The sequence below is a fragment of the Pseudophryne corroboree genome, chromosome 1 (genome assembly GCF_028390025.1).
Source record: "Pseudophryne corroboree isolate aPseCor3 chromosome 1, aPseCor3.hap2, whole genome shotgun sequence".
NCBI classification, from domain to species: Eukaryota; Metazoa; Chordata; class Amphibia; order Anura; family Myobatrachidae; genus Pseudophryne; species Pseudophryne corroboree.
In genome coordinates this window covers 141038282-141059195 of record NC_086444.1, presented here as the reverse complement: position 1 = coordinate 141059195, position 20914 = coordinate 141038282, and the positions used below count along the sequence as shown (strand labels likewise).

At 49.6% G+C, this 20914-nt stretch overlaps 1 protein-coding gene across 2 annotated transcripts in view; it reads left to right on the top strand.

Moving 5' to 3' along the window:
• The window catches only part of CENPH (centromere protein H), a 135612-nt gene that overhangs the window by 46327 nt on the left and 68371 nt on the right, over positions 1–20914 (top strand). For both annotated transcript variants that reach the window (XM_063963352.1, XM_063963349.1), the window contains exon 3: positions 9759–9819. In XM_063963352.1, coding sequence (XP_063819422.1) covers positions 9759–9819 — 61 coding nt within the window. The remainder of the gene's footprint in view (positions 1–9758; positions 9820–20914) is intronic.

Genomic DNA, 20914 nt, shown 5'->3' with positions numbered 1-20914 from the left:
CTGTGGTGGCTGCAGAGTGCTCACCTTCTCGAGGGCAGCAGGTTCGGCATACAGGACTGGGTCCTGGTGACCACGGATGCAAGCCTCCGAGGATGGGGGGCAGTCACTCAGGGAAGAAACTTCCAAGGGCTGTGATCAAGTCTGGAGACTTCTCTACACATAAATATACTGTAACTAAGGGCCATTTACAACGCCCTGAGTCAAGCAGAGCCCCTGCTTCGAAACCGGCCAGTGCTGATTCAGTCAGACAACATCACGGCGGTCGCCCATGTAAACCGCCAGGGCGGCACAAGAAGCAGGATGGCAATGGCGGAAGCCACAAAGATTCTTCGGTGGGCGGAGAATCACGTGCAAGCACTGTCAGCAGTGTTCATTCCGGGAGTTGACAACTGGGAAGCAGACTTCCTCAGCAGACACGACCTCCACCCGGGAGAGTGGGGACTTCATCAAGAAGTCTTCACACAGATTGCAAAGCGATGGGAACCGCCTCAACAAAAAGCTAAAAAGATATTGCGCCAGGTCAAGGGACCCTCAGGCGACAGCTGTGGATGCCCTAGTGACACCGTGGGTGTACCAGTCTGTATATGTGTTTCCTCCTCTTCCTCTCATACCCAAGGTACTGAGAATAGTAAGAAAGAGAGGTATAAGAACAATACTCATTGTTCCGGATTGGCCAAGAAGGACTTGGTACCCGGAACTGCAAGAAATGCGCACAGAGGACCCATGGCCTCTGCCTCTCAGACAGGACCTGCTGCAACAAGGGCCCTGTCTGTTCCAAGACTTACCGCGGCTGCGTTTGACGGCATGGCGGTTGAACGCCGGATCCTAGCGGAAAAAGGCATTCCGGATGACGTTATTCCTACGCTGATAAAGGCTAGGAAGGACGTGACAGCAAAGCATTATCACCGTATATGGCGAAAATGTTGCTTGGTGTGAGGCCAGGACGGCCCCTACAGAGGAATTCCAGCTGGGTCGATTCCTGCACTTCCTACAGTCAGGGGTGACTATGGGCCTAAAATTGGGGTCCATAAAGGTCCAGATTTCGGCCCTATCCATTTTCTTTCAAAAAGAACTGGCTTCACTGCCTGAGGTTCAGACGTTTGTTAAGGGAGTGCTGCATATTCAGCCCCCTTTTGTGCCACCAGTGGCACCCTGGGATCTTAACGTTGTGTTGGATTTCCTGAAATCCCAATGGTTTGAGCCACTTAAGACCGTGGAAAGTATCTCACGTGGAAAGTGGTCATGCTGTTGGCCTTAGCATCGGCTAGGCGTGTGTCGGAATTGGCGGCTTTGTCATGTAAAAGCCCATATCTGATCTTCCATATGGACAGGGCAGAATTGAGGATTCGTCCCCAATTTCTCCCAAAGGTGATATCATCGTTTCATTTGAACCAACCTATTGTGGTGCCTGCGGCTACTCGGGACTTGGAGGACTCCAAGTTGCTGGACGTAGTCAGGGCTTTGAAAATATGTTTCCAGAACGGCTGGAGTCAGGAAGACTGACTCGCTGTTTATCCTGCATGCACCCAACAAGCTGGGTGCTCCTGCTTCAAAGCAAACTATTGCTCGCTGGATCTGTAGCACGATTCAGCTGGCTCATTCTGCGGCTGGATTGCCGCATCCAAAATCAGTAAAAGCCTATTCCACAAGGAAGGTGGGCTCTTCTTGGGCGGCTGCCCGAGGGGTCTCGGCTTTACAGCTTTGCCGAGCGGCTACTTGGTCAAGTTCAAACACCTTTGCAAAGTTCTACAAGTTTGATACCCTGGCTGAGGAGGACCTTGTGTTTGCTCATTCGGTGCTGCAGAGTCATCCGCACTCTCCCGCCCGTTTGGGAGCTTTGGTATAATCCCCATGGTCCTTACGGAGTTCCCAGCATCCACTAGGACGCCAGAGAAAATAAGAATTTACTCACCGGTAATTCTATTTCTCGTAGTCCGTAGTGGATGCTGGGCGCCCGTCCCAAGTGCTGACTTTCTGCAATACGTGTATATAGTTATTGCTTAAATAAGGGTTATTGTTATGAGCCATCCGTTGAGTGAGGCTCAGTTGTTGTTCATACTGTTAACTGGGTAAGGTTATCACAAGTTGTACGGTGTGATTGGTGTGGCTGGTATGAGTCTTACCCTGGATTCCAAATATCCTTTCCTTGTAATGTCAGCTTTTCCGGGCACAGTTTCCCTAACTGAGGTCTGGAGGAGGGGCATAGAGGGAGGAGCCAGTGCACACCAGATAGTACTTAATCTTTTCTTTAGAGTGCCCAGTCTCCTGCGGAGCCAGTCTATTCCCCATGGTCCTTAGGGAGTTCCCAGCATCCACTACGGACTACGAGAAATAGAATTACCGGTGAGTAAATTCTTATTTTCTTTCAAAAGGAACTGGCTTCTCTTCCTGAAGTTCAGACGTTTGTAAAGGGAGTGCTGCATATTCAGCCCCCTTTTGTGCCACCAGTGGCACCTTGGGATCTTAACGTGGTGTTGAGTTTCCTGAAATCACACTGGTTTGAGCCACTTAAAACCGTGGAGTTAAAATATCTCACGTGGAAGGTGGTCATGCTATTGGCCTTAGCTTCGGCTAGGCGTGTGTCAGAATTGGCAGCTTTGTCACATAAAAGCCCCTATCTAGTTTTCCATATGGACAGGGCAGAATTACGGACTCATCCGCAATTTCTGCCAAAAGTGGTGTCCTCTTTTCATTTGAACCAACCTATTGTGGTGCCTGTGGCTACTCTGGACTTGGAGGATTCCAAGTTACTAGATGTAGTCAGGGCTTTGAAGGTTTGGGTAGCCAGAACAGCTGGAGTCAGGAAAACTGACTCGTGTTTATCCTATATGCATCCAACAAGCTGGGTGCTCCTGCTTCAAAGGAAACTATTGCTCGCTGGATCTGTAACACTATTCAGCAGGCTCATTCTGCGGTTGGCTTGCCGCATCCAAAATCAGTAAAAGCCCATTCCACAAGGAAGGTGGGCTCTTGGGCGGCTGCCCGAGGGCTCTCGGCATTACAGCTTTGCCGAGCAGCTACTTGGTCGGGTTCAAACACTTTTGCAAAATTCTACAAGTTTGATACCCTAGCTTAGGAGGACCTTGTGTTTGCTCATTCGGTGCTGCAGAGTCATCCGCACTCTCCCGCCCGTTTGGGAGCTTTGGTATAATCCCCATGGTCCTTACGGAGTCCCCAGCATCCACTAGGACGTTAGAGAAAATAAGATTTCTCTAACGTCCTAAGTGGATGCTGGGGACTCCGTAAGGACCATGGGGAATAGCGGCTCCGCAGGAGACTGGGCACATCTAAAGAAAGCTTTAGGACTATCTGGTGTGCACTGGCTCCTCCCCCTATGACCCTCCTCCAAGCCTCAGTTAGATTTCTGTGCCCGACGAGAAGGGTGCACATTAGGGGCTCTCCTGAGCTCTTTGTGAAAGTTTTAGTTTAGGTTTATTATTTTCAGTGAGACCTGCTGGCAACAGGCTCACTGCATCGTGGGACTAAGGGGAGAAGAAACGGACTCACCTGCGTGCAGAGTGGATCGGGTTTCTTAGGCTACTGGACATTAGCTCCAGAGGGACGATCACAGGTTCAGCCTGGATGGGTCCCGGAGCCGCGCCGCCGGCCCCCTTACAGAGCCAGAAGAGCGAAGAGGTCCGGTGAAATCGGCGGCAGAAGATGATCCTGTCTTCAGATAAGGTAGCGCACAGCACCGCAGCTGTGCGCCATTGCTCTCAGCACACTTCACACTCCGGTCACTGAGGGTGCAGGGCGCTGGGGGGGCAGCGCCCTGAGACGCAATAAATCGATAAAAACCTTATATGGCTAAAATAAATGCATCACATATAACTCCTGGGCTATATGGATGCATTTAACCCCTGCCAAAACATACAGAAAAACGGATGATAGGCTCCGCCCCTTTCTCGGCGTCCTTATCTCAGCACACTGGCGCCATTTTCCCTCACAGCTCAGTTGGAGGGAAGCTCCCTGGCTCTCCCCTGCAGTCACTACACTACAGAAAGGGGTTAAAAAAGAGAGGGGGGCACAAATTAGGCGCAGTATAAACAATACAGCAGCTATAAAGGGAAAAACACTTATATAAGGTTATCCCTGTATATATATAGCGCTCTGGTGTGTGCTGGCAAACTCTCCCTCTGTCTCCCCAAAGGGCTAGTGGGTCCTGTCCTCTATCAGAGCATTCCCTGTGTGTGTGCTGTATGTCGGTACGTTTGTGTCGACATGTATGAGGAGAAAAATGATGTGGAGACGGAGCAGATTGCCTGTAATAGTGATGTCACCCCCTAGGGGGTCGACACCTGAGTGGATGAACTGTTGGAAGGAATTACGTGACAGTGTCAGCTCTGTATAAAAGACAGTGGTTGACATGAGACAGCCGGCTACTCAGCTTGTGCCTGTCCAGACGTCTCATAGGCCGTCAGGGGCTCTAAAGCACCCGTTACCTCAGATGGCAGATATAGACGCCGACACGGATACTGACTCCAGTGTCGACGGTGAAGAGACAAATGTGACTTCCAGTAGGGCCACACGTTACATGATGGAGGCAATGAAAAATGTTTTACACATTTCTGATAATACGAGTACCACCAAAAAGGGGTATTATGTTCGGTGAGGAAAAACTACCTGTAGTTTTCCTGAATCTGAGAAATTAAATGAGGTGTGTGATGATGCGTGGGTTTCCCCCGATAACAACTGATAATTTCTAAAATGTTATTGGCATTATATCCTTTCCCACCAGAGGTTAGGGTGCGTTGGGAAACACCCCCTAGGGTGGATAAAGTGCTCACACGCTTGTAAGGGCTCTACCCTCTCCTGAGATGGCCGCCCTTAAGGATCCTGCTGATAGAAAGCAGGAGGGTATCCTAAAATGTATTTACACACATACTGGTGTTATACTGCGACCAGCAATCGCCTCAGCCTGGATGTGCAGTGCTGGGTTGGCGTGGTCGGATTCCCTGACTAGAAATATTGATATCCTAGATAAGGACAGTATATTATTGCCTATAGAGCAATTAAAAGATGCATTTCTATATATGCATGATGCACAGCGGAATATTTGCCGACTGGCATCAAGTATAAGTGCGTTGTATTCTACCAGTAAAGTGGTCAGGGATTCCAAACGGCATTTGGAAGTATTGCCTTAAAAAAGGGGATGTACCCTAGGTCGCCTCTCAAAATAAGACGCCGTATTATCAGGCGCAGTCCTGGTTGGCAAGCGGACAAAAGGGTTCCTCTTTTCTGCTCGTGACAGAGGGAGAGGAAAATGGCTGCAGAGATCAGCCAGTTCCCAGGAACAGAAACACTTTTCCGCCTCTGCCAAGCCCTCAGTATGACGCTAGGGCTTTACAAGTTCAGGCACGGTGGGGGCCCGTTCTCAGTGAATTTCAGTGCGCAATGGGCTCACTCGCAAGTAGACCCCTGGATCCTTCAGGTAATATTTCAGGGGTACAAATTGGAATTCGAGACGTATTCCCCTCGCCGTTTCCAAAAGTCTGTTTTACCGACGTCTCCCGCTGACAGGGAGGCAGTTTTGGAAGCCATTCACAAGCTGTATTCCCAGCAGGTGATAATTAAGGTACCCCTCCTGCAACAGGGAACGGGGTATTATTCCACACTATTGTGGTACCGAAGCCAGACGGCTCGGTGAGACCGATTTTAAAATCTAAAATCTTTGAACACTTACATACAGAGGTTCAAATTCAAAATTGAGTCACTCAGAGCAGTGATTTCAAACCTGGAAGAAGGGGACTACATGATGTCTCGGGACATCAAGGATGCTTACCTTCATGTCAAAATTTACCCTTCTCACCAAGGGTATCTCAGGTTATGGTACAGAACTGTCACTATCAGTTCAGACGCTGCCGTAGGGATGGTCCACGGCACCCCGGGTCTTTACTGAGGTAATGACCGAAATGATGATATTCCTTCGAAGGAAGGGAATTTTAGTTATCCTTTACTTGGACGATTCCCTGATAAGGGTAAGATCCAGGGAACAGTTGGAGACCGGTGTAGCACTATCTCAGGTAGTGTTGCGGCAGCACGATTGGATTCTCAATATTCTAAAATCGCAGCTGGTTCCGACGACTTGTCTTCTGTTCCTAGGGATGATCCTGGACACAGTCCAGAAAGAAGGTGTTTCTCCCGGAGGAGAAAGCCAGGGAGTTATCCGAGCTAGTCAGGAACCTCCTAAAACCGAACCAAGTCTCAGTGCATCAATGCACAAGGGTTCTGGGTAAAAATGGTGGCTTCCTACGAAGCAATCCCATTCGGCAGATTCCACGCAAGACTTTCCAGTGGAACCTACTGGACAAATGGTCCGGGTCGCATCTTCAGATGCATCAGCGGATAACCCTGTCACCAAGGACAAGGGTGTCCCTCCTGTGGTAGTTGCAGAGTGCTCATCTTCTAGAGGGCCGCAGATTAGGCATTCAGGATTGGGTCCTGGTGACCACGGATGCCAGCCTGCGAGGCTGGGGAGCAGTCACACAGGGAAGGAATATCCAGGGCTTATGGTCAAGCCTGGAGACATCACTTCACATAAATATCCTGAAGCTAAGGGACATTTACAATGCTCTAAGCTTAGCAAGACCTCTGCTTCAAGGTCAGCCGGTGTTGATCCAGTCGGACAACATCACGGCAGTCACCCACGTAAACAGACAGGGTGGCACAAGAAGCAGGAGGGCAATGGCAGAAGCTGCAAGGATTCTTCGCGGGGCGGAAAATCATGTGATAGCACTGTCAGCAGTATTCATTCCGGGAGTGGACAACTGGGAAGCAGACTTCCTCAGCACGACCTCCACCCGGGAGAGTGGGGACTTCACCCAGAAGTCTTCCACATGATTAAAAACTCGACAGGTATTGCGCCAGGTCCAGGGACCCTCAGGCAATAAGCTGTAGACGCTCTGGTAACACCGTGGGTGTACCAGTCAGGGTATGTGTTCCCTCCTCTGCCTCTCATACCCAAGGTACTGAGATTGATAAGATGGAGAGGAGTAAGCTCTATATTCGTGGTTCCGGATTGGCCAAGAAGAACTTGGTAACCGGAACTTCAAGAGATGCTCACGGAAGATCCGTGGCCTCTACCTCTAAGAAGGGACCTGCTCCAGCAAGGACCCTGTCTGTTCCAAGACTTACCGCGGCTGCGTTTGACGGCATGGCGGTTGAACGCCGGATCCTGAAGAAAAAAAGGCATTCCAGATGAAGTCATCCCTATCCTGATCAAAGCCAGGAAGGATGTAACAGCAAAAACATTATCACCGCAATTGGCGAAAATATGTTGCGTGGTGCGAGGCCAGTAAGGCCCGACGGAGGAAATTCAACTGGGTCGATTCCTACATTTCCTGCAAACAGGAGTGTCTATGGGCCTGAAATTGGGGTCCATTAAGGTTCAAATTTCGGCCCTGTCAATTTTCTTCCAAAAAAGAACTAGCTTCAGTCCCTGAAGTTCAGACGTTTGTAAAAGGGGTACTGCATATACAGCCTCCTTTTGTGCCTCCAGTGGCACTTGGGATCTCAATGTAGTTTTGGGTTCCAAAAGTCACATTGGTTTGAACCACTTAAATCTGTGGAGTTAAAATATCTCGCATGAAAAGTGGTCATGCTGTTGGCCCTGGCCTGGGCCAGGCGCGTGTCAGAATGGGCGGCTTTATCCTGAAAAAGCCCTTATCTGATTTTCCATTCGGACAGGGCGGAATTGAGGACTCGTCCTCAGTTTCTCCCCAAGGTGGTTTCAGCGTTTCACCTGAACCAACCTATTGGTGGTGCCTGCGGCTACTAGGGACTTGGAGGCCTCCAAGTTGCTAGACGTTGTCAGTGCCCTGAAAATATGTTTCCAGGACGGCTGGAGTCAGGAAATCTGACTCGCTGTTTATCCTGTATGCACCCAACAAGCTGGGTGCTCCTGCTTCTAAGCAGACTATTGCTCGTTGGATTTGTAGTACAATTCAGCTTGCACATTCTGTGGCAGGCCTGCCACAGCCAAAAAAAAAAAAAAAAAATGCCCACAAGGAAGGTGGGCTCATCTTGGGCGGCTGCCCGAGGGGTCTCGGCTTTACAACTTTGCCGAGCAGCTACTTGGTCAGGAGCAAATACGTTTGTAAAATTCTACAAAATTGATATCCTGGCTGAGGAGGACCTGGAGTTCTCTCATTTGGTGCTGCAGAGTCATCCGCACTCTCCCGCCCGTTTGGGAGCTTTGGTATAATCCCCATGGTCCTTACGGAGTCCCCAGCATCCACTTAGGACGTTAGAGAAAATAAGAATTTACTTACCGATAATTCTATTTCTCATAGTCCGTAGTGGATGCTGGGCGCCCATCCCAAGTGCGGATTGTCTGCAATACTTGTACATAGTTATTGTTACAAAAATCGGGTTATTATTGTTGTGAGCCATCTTTCAGAGGCTCCTCTGTTATCATGCTGTTAACTGGGTTCAGATCACAGGTTATACGGTGTGATTGGTGTGGCTGGTATGAGTCTTACCCGGGATTCAAAATCCTTCCTTATTGTGTACGCTCGTCCGGGCACAGTATCCTAACTGAGGCTTGGAGGAGGGTCATAGGGGGAGGAGCCAGTGTGCACACCAGATAGTCCTAAAGCTTTCTTTAGATGTGCCCAGTCTCCTGCGGAGCCGCTATTCCCCATGGTCCTTACGGAGTCCCCAGCATCCACAACGGACTATGAGAAATAGAATTATCGGTAAGTAAATTCTTATTTTTACTCACCGGTAAATCTATTTCTCGTAGTCCGTAGTGGATGCTGGGCGCCCGTCCCAAGTGCGGACTTCTTCTGCAATACTTGTATATGGTTATTGCTTAATAAAGGGTTATGTTATGTTGGCATCCGTTTGGTTTATGCTCTGTTGTTGTTCATACTGTTAACTGGGTATGTTATCACAAGTTATACGGTGTAATTGGTGTGGCTGGTATAAGTCTTACCCTGGATTCCAAAATCCTTTCCTTGTAATGTCAGCTCTTCCGGGCACAGTTTCCCTAACTGAGGTCTGGAGGAGGGGCATAGAGGGAGGAGCCAGTGCACACCAGGTAGTACTAAATCTTTCTTAGAGTGCCCAGTCTCCTGCGGAGCCCGTCTATTCCCCATGGTCCTTACGGAGTCCCCAGCATCCACTACGAACTATGAGAAATAGATTTACCGGTGAGTAAAATCTTATTTTTTTTTCAAACACAGCCTGTAATATGGCGATTAGGAGCAGGTTGGCTGGTACGTTATCTGCGTCCACTTTATCGCTCTCCAAGACTTAGTACATAGACCCCAAGGTCTCCATGTATTGTCTGTACCTAACTGAACTCTACTCATTAAATTATATGTTGGTCAGCACAGTGGTGCAGTGAGTAGCTTGCTGCCTCACAACACAGGTTTGGGGTTCAATTCCTCTATGTGTGGAGTTTGTATGTTATCCCTGTGTTTGCGTGGGTTTCCTTCAGTACAGAACGTACTGGTAGGATAATTGGCTAGGTTAAATGTGATGGGTGACTATAGGTTGTAAGCTCCACTGGAGCAAAGACTGATGTGAATGGCCAAATATTCACTGTAACTGGCTGTGGAAAATGTGTGCGCTATATACAGTAACTTGTAATAACTGTCTCTATCTGAGAACTACTACTACTGTGAAGATCATGCATTCCAGGACTGTCTGTATTGGAGAACTCTCTCTCCAGTGTGAATTTTCTGCCTTCTAATACAGATAGTTTACCTGTACCTACCTTTCACATTTTAAGACTTTCATTTCTTTTTTTGCAGCTGAAGTTTCTATGGGAGATTTATCACCTGAATTACTTACAGAGGAACATATGACACAAGTGTAAGTGTTATTTCTCTAACGTCCTAGAGGATGCTGGGGACTCCGTAAGGACCATGGGGATAGACGGGCTCCGCAGGAGACATGGGCACTTTAAGAAAGACTTTGGATCTGGGTGTGCACTGGCTCCTCCCTCTATGCCCCTCCTCCAGACCTCAGTTTGATACTGTGCCCAGTGGAGACTGGGTGCTTTCAGGGAGCTCTCCTGAGTTTCCTGTCAAGAATGTATTTTAGTTAGGTTTTTTATTTTCAGGGAGCCTGCTGGCAATAGACTCCCTGCATCGAGGGACTGAGGAGAGAGAAACAGACCTACTTCTCTGAGTTTCAAGGCTCTGTTTCTTAGGCTACTGGACACCATTAGCTCCAGAGGGATTGGTACGCAGGTCTCACCCTCGCCGTCCGTCCCAGAGCCGCGCCGCCGTCCTCCTCGCAGAGCCGGTAAATAAAAGCCGGGTGAGTATGAGAAGAAAAGAAGACTTCAGAGGCGGCAGAAGACATCTTGATCTTCATAGAGGTAACGCACAGCAGTGAAGCTGTGCGCCATTGCTCCCATTCACCTCACACACATCTGTCACTGTAAGGGTGCAGGGCGCAGGGGGGGGGCGCCCTGGGCAGCAATATAAACCTCTCCTGTGGCAAAAGTACATATATACATGCAGAACAAAATGTAAGTTGCTCAAATCAATTAGGAAGTACAATTCAGGTGCATGAAAGGGAGGGGGTAGTCTGGCTAGAAATACATTGGGGATAAACCCCTGGTGTCCCCCAGCACACCGAGCTGTACCTGTACCAAGACATGAAAGAAAGAAAATATATATATATATATATATATATATATATATATATATATATATATATATATATATGTGTATATATATATATATATATATATATATATATATATATATATATATATATATATATATATATATATATGTATGTATATGAAATCCAGAGGTCTTAGTTACATACAGTTTGCAAACGTATGATAAGCCACCAGGCCCCAACAAGGCTCCTCTGATGCAAACTGTATGTAACTAAGACCTCTGGATTTCTATTATATGTATGTATGTATATATATATATATATATATATATATATTAATATATTAGCCCAGATCTGTGATTTTGCGATTCATTTGCTAACGCTGGGCGGAGTCACAGCAGTGGGTGGAGTTAGTCAAATGAGTCACAGATCTGGCCAAATCTATAGGACACTAGGAGCAGCTGCAGAAGCAGATAGTATGGACATGGCACAGGCAGGGTGCATGCCTCCCAGCTTCTTCAGGAGCAACACACACACACACACGGGGGCGTGGCTTCACGGGAGGGCCCCGTTTTCGTCAGTGAGGGGGCATGCCCAGCGCTCTGTGAGCTGCTGACATGCCCCCAGGGGCTGATTATGAGTCCGGGGGCCACAGGGTACTTGAGAAAGGGGAGCCCTATCTCATTGCTGTGCCTGCTGTGGTGTTGGGGGCGTGGCCTAATCGCGGTCCGCGAGGCCACGCCCCCTTATGCAAATTCCGGGATTTTTTTTTTTATTTTTTTTATGGGATTATAGCCCCTCAGCTAGGGCTAAATGCAGAAGAGGTGGTCGCTCCCCCTACACACCCGCACAGGCAGAAGAAAGCAGGGAGACTGCTGCCTCCCTGCAACACCACAGACCTGCCAATACGCAGCAGCGTGTGCCGACTGTAGCACAATGTTGTTGCTGGCAGGGCGGGGAGCTTCTGAGCTGGGACAGAGCTACTCCAGCCGGGGGGCCCCCTAAAACTGTGGGGCCAACGGTACGTACCGCCTGCCCCCCCCCCCCCCCCCTTAATCCGGCTCTGCTGCTGGAACCCCCCCTTAATCCGTACCCCCTGATGCCCCCTCTCCCTCTGTCTCCACTATTCACCGCTGCTCTGCTAAGCAGAACAGCGAGTACAGGAGCTTTCCAACTGCCCCCCCCCCCCCCCCCCCCCCACCGTGGGACACTGCGACCCGCGGGTGGAACAGCGGGACAGACCCCAAAAAATGGGACTGTCCCGCGAAAATTGGGACATTTGGGAGGTATGGGGGTGTGTGAGGGGGTATGCCATACTTGACCCCCACATCAGCATACTCAGCAGGGTCTCTCTGGCGCGGAGGAGCGTCACTTTCTGGTACACTCCACGCTTCTTAGCTGTAGTTTTGTGGGTCACCAGCCGCTGTGCACTTTCCGTACTGCCTCTGTTATCTCCAGCCCCGGCAACCCCACCGCTAGCTGCAGCGCTGCCACCCGCAGTGAGGTGCGCCCAGCTCCTTCACACACTTTAGCCGGCGGGTAGCGCTGCAGAAGTCCGCGCTGCTTGCAGGCTCTGACCCCCTCCTCCCTCCAGCAGCAGCATCTCCTGGGAGCTAACCAGTCACTCCCAGTCTCCCCTTACCACAGTGCCTGGCAGCTGCGCGAGGTCTGCGGTGTGTGACTGAGGAGGGGGGGAGTGATGCGGACGGGCAGAGGAAGCAGGACTACAGCCTAAGAGAGTCAGCCATGCCAAGTCTCCACCAGCAGCAGATCCCAACAGGTTGGAGTGGAACAGCAGCAGCCAGCAGCAGTGACTCCGGTAACACACATCTGTCTGTCACCACTGTTCTGTCCCTAATACCAATCTCTCCCATGCCCTGTGTTCTGTCATGTCCCTGTCACCCCTGGCCTTGACCTGCCACCCTTATCCTGGCCCTTTCACCCTTATCCTGGCCCTTTCACCCTTATCCTGGCCCTTTCACCCTTATCCTGGCCCTGCTACCCCTGTGCTTGCCCCGTCACCCCTGTCCTGGCCCCGTCACCCCTGTTCTGGCCCTGTTACTGCATACCCTCCAACTACCTTTTTGGCAGGTACAGCACCCGCAGCACCTCCAGACCTCTCCCCAATGCACCACACCTCCGCACCTTACCCTCCACCACATGCGGCACTCCACCCCTCCCCCACATGCTGTGCCTCCAGACCCCCTACACCACCCGCGGCTCCCACTCCTCCGCCCCTTCACCACCCCCAGCAATCTCCAGGCCCCCTCCACCATTCACCCCCCTTATGTCTCCCCCACACCTGCCCCCCTCCACCCGCAGCATCTGCAGACACCCTCCTCCATCCGCGGTCCCCCCCTCACCCACCCCTCCCCCACCAATGGCACCCCCGCACCTGCCCCTCCACCACCTGCAGCACCTCCGGACCTCCTTCCCCATCCGCCGCAACACCCGTACCTGCCCCTCCCCTACCCATGGCGCCTGTGGACCCCTACCCCACCAGCGGCACTCCCGCCCCTTCCCATCCCACAGCACCTCCGGAACCCTTCACCCATCTGCAACATCCCCACACCTGCCCCTCCCCCACCCATGGCACCCCTGCCCCTCCCTCACCTGCAGTGCCTCCGGACCCCTCCCCCATCTGCATCCCCCACTCCTCTGCCCCTCCCCCACCGCAGCACCTCCCAACCCTTCCCCATCCGGGCCCCACCCCCACTTCCGCCCCCCCTCCATCCGCAGCATCTACAGACACCATCCGCAGTACCCCCCGCACCCGCTACATTCTGTACATTGTGGCCTGCAGGTGCTGTTCACGCCGTCGCAAGGGGCTGCGCCTCCTTCACCATCGCACACCCTTTCATTGTGCAATATTTAACCACTAACAAAGGAATGCAGGTGATACTCCATATAACACAAATATTGAACCCCAGAAAGGCATGCAAGGGTTAAGGGGGCGTAGCCCCTTGCGACGGTGTGAAGAGCGCCCGTAGGGCGCGATGAAGCACCTAGTATATATATATATATATATATATATATATATATATATATATAGAACATGGAAGCAGCCCGGCACTCCGTTGTCCCCGGTGGGGTATCGCTCCGGTGCCCTCCTAGGGGTATGGCAACCCCAATATGTACAGCAAGGGGGAGGCGGCGGCACTCAGAGACTTTCACTTTCAGGTAATCAAAGCAAAAAGTGCATTTTATTTGTCAACGTTTCGAGGGACGAACCCCCTTCTTCAGGACACTGCAAACTAGTGACTGTGCAAAAAAACAACTTAAATACCTTACCTGTACCGAGAACCTGCGTCCGCCTCCACGTCCCAGCCGTCCGGTGCACGGAGCCCGCGCTTCCGGCAGCGTGTGGCATGCAATATCCGGAAGTCGCGTCATCCCGTGTCTCGGACCTCCCAGTGACGTGGCTGCTGACGAAGGGAAAACGGTAACCATGGAGATGCAACGCAGCGTCGCAACGCTGCGCTGCCTCGCCAACTATTTGTGACATGTACTGTAGGCATTAGAGCCAGCCATAACTACTGTGCATGAATACATAAGAATAGCGACCCTGAGGATCTTGAACACCAGCTAGATCAGATGTCTGACAAATTCCGCCAGAGGGGCTACCCTAATGACATTTTAAAACAGGCACGTAAAAAGGTCATGGCCCTTAGCAGGTGTGAGGCTCTAAAAGAGAATAACCCCAAGGCTAACACTGATAGAATTACATGGGTTAATGAGTTCAACACCAACAGCTCCAGGACTAATAAGAGGGTCAAACAGATGTGGCCCATCATTAGTACTGATCCAGGCTTACCATCTTTGAAACATTCCAGAATCATGCCGTGCTATACTCGCAGCGCCAACATCAAGGACCTTGTGGTCAAGAATGATATTTCGGGATTTCACACAGCCAAGACAGCCAAACATTTCTTAAGCCGGAAACCCGGCTGTTTCAAATGCTTAGGCTGTACGACCTGTAGCTATATGCTCACGGGAGACTTCATTCAGCACCCCCACACAGGGAGAAAATTAAGTATTCGATGGCCACTGACATGTAGCTCTTCCTATGTGGTATATGTGCTGGTCTGTCCCTGCAGCCTATACTACGTCGGTAAGACACAATGCCTCTTTAAGGAACGAATGGCCCTCCACAGGTCGGCCATCAGGGCTGCCCTTAACACTGGCAAAAGCGACCAACCAGTCGCACGCCATTTTGTCCAGATGCGACATAGTCTGGCCACGGTCAGGTACAAGATAGTGGACCAGGTCCCGGCCTCCACCCGAGGAGGGGACAGAGCGGCTCAATTATTACAATTAGAGGCCCGCTGGATCTTTAAATTAGACACCATCTACCCCAGGGGCCTCAATGAACAACTGAATCTACAATGTTTCCTGTAGCCAGGATTGACATCTGCAAGCACGTGCCCAGTCACCATCCTGTTCTCTAGAATTCAGTGTAGGCAGGCTCAATTCTTAAGGAATAATATAGATAGTTGGGCTGCAGGGATGAGATGGGCTAGACATCAGCCGTGCATTGTATGCCTTATGTACAATGATGATTGAAACTATTTTTATTTCATTATATATTTATCTATTTGAACTCTGATCCGAACAGTTTCGTTGTGACAGGACCCAACATGGTCCAATGTGGACCCTGCAGGGTTATTAGTAGTTTTTATCTTGCATAATCTTATAGATTTTCACTTATATATTTGCAGCGCGTGTTTGTTTTAACACTTATGTTTTATTGACTCGTCATTTTTCAACTATATATATATATATATATATATATATATATATATATATATATATATCTTTCATGTCTTGGTACAGGTACAGCTCGGTGTGCTGGGGAACACCAGGGGTTTATCCCCAATGTATTTCTACATATATACATGTACAGCTGGGCACTGTACATGTATATAAAGAGCCCCTGCCATGATTTTAAGCGGGACAGAAGCCTGCCGCCGAGGGGGCGGGGCTTCTCCCTCAGCACTCACCAGCGCCATTTTCTCCACAGCACAGCGCTGAGAGGAAGCTCCCCGGACTCTGTCACGGTGACAGAGGGTTTTCAAGGGGGGGGGGGGGGCACATAATTGGCGCATATACATACATAAAAGCGCTACTGGGTAAACATTTTGTGTTTTTCCTGGGTCATATAGCGCTGGGTGTGTGCTGGCATACTCTCTCTCTGTCTCTCCAAAGGGCCTGGTGGGGAACCTGTCTTCAGAAAAGAGCTTCCCTGTGTGTGTGGGGTGTGTCGGTACGCGTGTGTCGACATGTATGAGGTTGAAGGCTCACCTAAGGAGGAGGGGGAGTGTATGAATGTAAAGTCTCCGTCGGCAGCGCCGACACCTGACTGGATGGATATGTGGAATGTCTTAAGTGCTAATGTACATGTATTGCACAAAAGATTAGACAAAGCTGAGGCTAGGGAACAGTCAGGGAGTCAAACCATGTCTGTCCCAATGTCGCCGGGACCTTCGGGGTCTCAGAAGCGCACACTATCCCAAATAGTTGACACAGATACCGACACGGATTCAGACTCCAGTGTCGACTACGATGATGCAAAATTACAGCCAACAGTGGCTAAATGTATTCGATATATGATTATTGCAATAAAAGATGTTTTGCATATCACAGAGGAACCCCCTGTCCCTGACACGAGGGTACACCTGTATAAAAGAAAGAAGCCTGAGGTCACCTTTCCATCCTCGCATGAGCTGAACAAATTATGCGAAAAAGCTTGGGAAACTCCAGACAAAAAACTGCAGATTCCCAAAAGGATTCTTATGGCGTATCCTTTCCCGCCAAAGGACAGAATACGATGGGAATCCTCCCCTAAGGTAGACAAAGCATTGACACGCTTATCAAAAAAGATAGCGCTGCCATCCCAAGATACGGCTACCCTCAAGGATCCTGCTGACCGCAAGCAGGAGGTTACCTTGAAGTCCATTTACACACAATCTGGTACGATACTCAGACCGGCAATTGCGTCGGCCTGGGTTTGTAGTGCTGTAGCAGCATGGACAGATTCCTTATCAGCGGAAATTGAGACCCTAGATGAGGATACCATTATAATGAAAGATGCTGTGTTATATATGAGGGATGCTCAAAGAGACATTAGTTTTCTGGGTTCCAGAATAAACGCTATGTCTATTTCTGCTAGGCGAGTCTTATGGACCCGACAGTGGACAGGTGATGCCGACTCAAAGAGGCATATGGAGTTTTTACCTTACAAGGGTGAGGAATTATTTGGAGAAGGCCTCTCGGACCTCGTCGCTACGGCAGGTAAATCGAATTTTTTGCCTTATGTTCCCTCACAACCTAAGAAAGCGCCTCATTATCAAATGCAGTCCTTTCGTTCAAATAAAAGCAAGAGTACGTGGATCGTCCTTTCTTTCCAGAGGTAAGGGCAGAGGGAAAAAGCTGCACAACACAGCTAGTTCCCAGGAACAGAAGTCCTCCCCGGCCTCTGCAAAATCCACCACATGACGCTGGGGCTCCCCTGAGGGATTCCGCTCCAGTGGGGGCACGTCTTCGACTTTTCAGCCACATCTGGGTTCACTCACAGGTGGATCCCTGGGCAATAGAAATTGTTTCTCAGGGATACAAGCTGGAATTCGAAGAGGTGCCCCCTCGCCGGTTTTTCAAATCGGCGCTACCGATTTCTCCCCTAGAAAGGGAGATAGTGTTACATGCGATTCACAAATTGTGTCTTCAACAAGTGGTGGTCGAGGTTCTCCTGCTTCAAAGAGGGAAGGGATACTACTCAACTGTTTGTGGTCCCGAAACCGGACGGTTCGGTCAGACCCATTTTGAATTTAAAATCCCTGAACCTTTACTTAAAACGGTTTGTCAAAGTCGAAAAATATTGCAGTACACACATCACGTACTAACACACACATGCCCGCTGCGCGTGTACTTGTCCGCCGTGCGTGCACATATCCGCAATTTGCATATGGTCGCTCCCGCGATCCTGCGCGTGGTATGGGTATTTACGGCGGAGTTTGTGAACGCATAGAGGGCTATCAAAACATTACATATTTAATCCAAATAGTGCACATTGAACACATAGTACCCCTGCTCCACATCAGCAAGTATCAACAGTTTAAATGATTCCAGAACAAAGGGATTCACCTTTACAGGACAAGAGGGGACAGACTAAGGTTATAAGGTGGTGTCTGGTATCCAGCTGTAGGGTATTTTAAGGGTAACATTCCGGTGTTGGTTTGCGGAAGATCGCATGTTCCTGAGGATAGTTATGTGCAGAAGCAGAATATAGGTTTAAACTGTATTTACTGTATATTATGTATGCGGCGGAAATCCAGAGGAGACCACCCACAAGAGCAGTTGAGAAAGACATCGCCTACCTTTTCAAATCAACCTATGACCTCTCCTGTACTGTAAAAGTGCAATCCTGTGTCCAATGGACAAAGGGATTACAGTATCCATTGTATTGCTTTTGGAAGACTTGTATAAATAAAGCCTGCTGCAGCCTGGCCACACACAAGACTCTCAACGCAATCAACTTGATAGCGGAGGACCGGGCCGGGTTGCGCAAGCGCATATTCTCACGTATGTACATTGACTGTAGCCATTTACTCTGTTGTATTGCAGTGCATAACCCCCCTTTCAGAAATATTACTCTGTGGTGTCGGAACCCAGTGATTAACTACAAATCGGTGTTGTGTCCTCTTTTCCCTGCTAAGGTTTTAAAGTGTAATAGCATTATTGCATTGAATTGCTGCATAAGGTTTAAAGTGTAATATCATTGCAGTGCATTGCTGCATAAGGTTTAAAGTGTAATATCATTGCATTGCATTACTACAAAGGTTTAAAGTGTATCTCTGGGTGTGTGCGCGCTGTGTGTACTTTGTACCCCCAGTGTGGCGTTTGTACGCGAAGTCCGTACAAGGTACGCGACTCTGTACGCAAATAGCGTAAAAGGTACGTAGAGTGCATATTAAGTCTAGCGGCCGGAACGGCTCCATGGTAAAAGTGTGTTTAAAGGTATAGCTTTCTGTTTTAATATAAAATCGACATTATCAAGTTCAAGTTCAAAATGGAATCGCTCAGAGCGGTCATCGCCAGCCTGGAAGGGGGAGATTTTATGGTATCTCTGGACATAAAGGATGCATACCTGCATGTTCCCATATATCCTCCTCATCAGGCGTACCTGAGATTTGCGGTACAGGATTGTCATTACCAATTTCAGACGTTGCCGTTTGGGCTTTCCACGGCCCCGAAGATTTTCACCAAGGTAATGGCGGAAATGATGGTGCTCCTGCGCAAGCAGGGTGTCACGATTATCCCATACTTTGACGATCTCCTCATAAAAGCGAAATCACGAGAGAAATTACTGAACAGCGTGTCGCTTTCATTGAAGGTGTTACAGCAGCACGGCTGGATTCTCAATATCCCGAAGTCACAACTGGTTCCTACGACTCGTCTGACCTTCTTGGGCATGTTTCTGGACACAGACCAGAAAAGGGTTTTTCTTCCGACTTAAAAAGCTCAAGAACTCATGACTCTGGTCAGGAACCTATTGAAGCCAAAACAGGTGTCAGTGCATCACTGCACGCGAGTCCTGGGAAAGATGGTGGCATCATACGGAGCCATTCCCTTTGGCAGGTTCCATGCGAGGACTTTCCAATGGGACCTACTGGACAAGTGGTCCGGGTCACATCTACAAATTCATCAGCGGATCACCCTGTCCCCCAGAGCCAGGGTATCTCTCCTGTGGTGGCTGCAGAGTGCTCATCTCCTAGAGGGCCGCAGGTTTGGCATTCGGGACTGGATCCTGGTGACCACGGACGCAAGCCTCCGAGGTTGGGGAGCAGTCGCACAGAAATTTCCAAGGTCTTTGGTCAAGTTTAGAGACTTGTCTCCACATCAACATCCTGGAACTTAGGGCCATATACAACGCCCTACGTCAAGCGGAGGCATTACTTCGCGACCAACCAGTTCTGATCCAGTCAGACAACGTCACCGCAGTAGCTCATGTAAACCACCAAGGCGGCACAAGGAGCAGAGTGGCGATGGCGGAAGCCGCCAGAATTCTTCGCTGGGTGGAGAATCATGTAAGCGCACTGTCAGCAGTGTTCATTCCGGGAGTGGACAACTGGGAAGCAGACTTCCTCAGCAGACACGACCTACATCCGGGAGAGTGGGGACTTCATCAAGAAGTCTTTGCGAAGATTGCAAGTCGGTGGGGACTGCCCCAAATAGACACGATGTCCCGTCTCAACAAAAAGCTACAAAGGTATTGCTCCAGGTCGAGATCCTCAGGCGGTAGCTGTGGACGCCCTAGTGAGACCGTGGCTGTTCCGGTCGGTCTATGTATTTCCTCCTCTTCCTCTCATACCCAAGTTGTGAAGAATAATAAGAAAAAAGAGGAGTGAGAACAATCCTCATTGTTCCAGATTGGCCACGAAGGACCTGGTATTCGGATCTACAGGAGATGCACACAGAAGACCCGTGGCCTCTTCCTCTAAGACCGGACCTGTTGCAACAGGGGCCCTGTCTATTCCAAGACTTACCGCGGCTGCGTTTGACGGCATGGCAGTTGAACGCCGAATCCTAGCAGAAAAAGGTATTCCGGATGAGGTCATTCCTACACTGATAAAGGCTAGGAAGGACGTGACATCAAAACATCACCGAATATGGCAAAAATATGTTTCTTGGTGTGAGGCCAGGAATGCTCCTACGGAAGAATTCCATCTGGGCCGTTTTCTTCACTTCCTACAAACTGGAGTGAATTTGGGCCTAAAATTAGGATCTATTAAGGTTCAGATTTCGGCCTTATCCATTTTCTTTCAAAAGGAATTGGCCTCTCTCCCAGAAGTACAGACGTTTGTGAATGGAGTACTGCATATTCAGCCTCCTTTTGTACCTCCGGTGGCGCCTTGGGACCTTAACGTGGTGTTAAGTTTCCTTAAGTCACATTGGTTTGAACCACTTAAAACGGTGGAGTTTAAATATCTCACTTGGAAGGTGGTCATGTTGTTAGCCTTGGCTTCGGCTAGGCGAGTTTCGGAATTAGCGGCTTTATCACATAAAAGCCCCTATCTGGTTTTCCATATGTATAGGGCGGAATTGCGGACGCGTCCTCAATTCCTACCATAAAGTGGTTTCATCTTTTCATATGAACCAACTTATTGTCGTGCCTGTGGCTACGCGTGACTTGGAGGATTCAGAGTCCCTTGATGTGGTCAGGGCTTTGAAAATTGACGTGGCCAGAACGGCTAGAGTCAGAAAGACAGAAGCACTGTTTGTCCTGTATGCAGCCAACAAGGTTGGCGCTCCTGCTTCAAAGCAGACTATTGCTTGC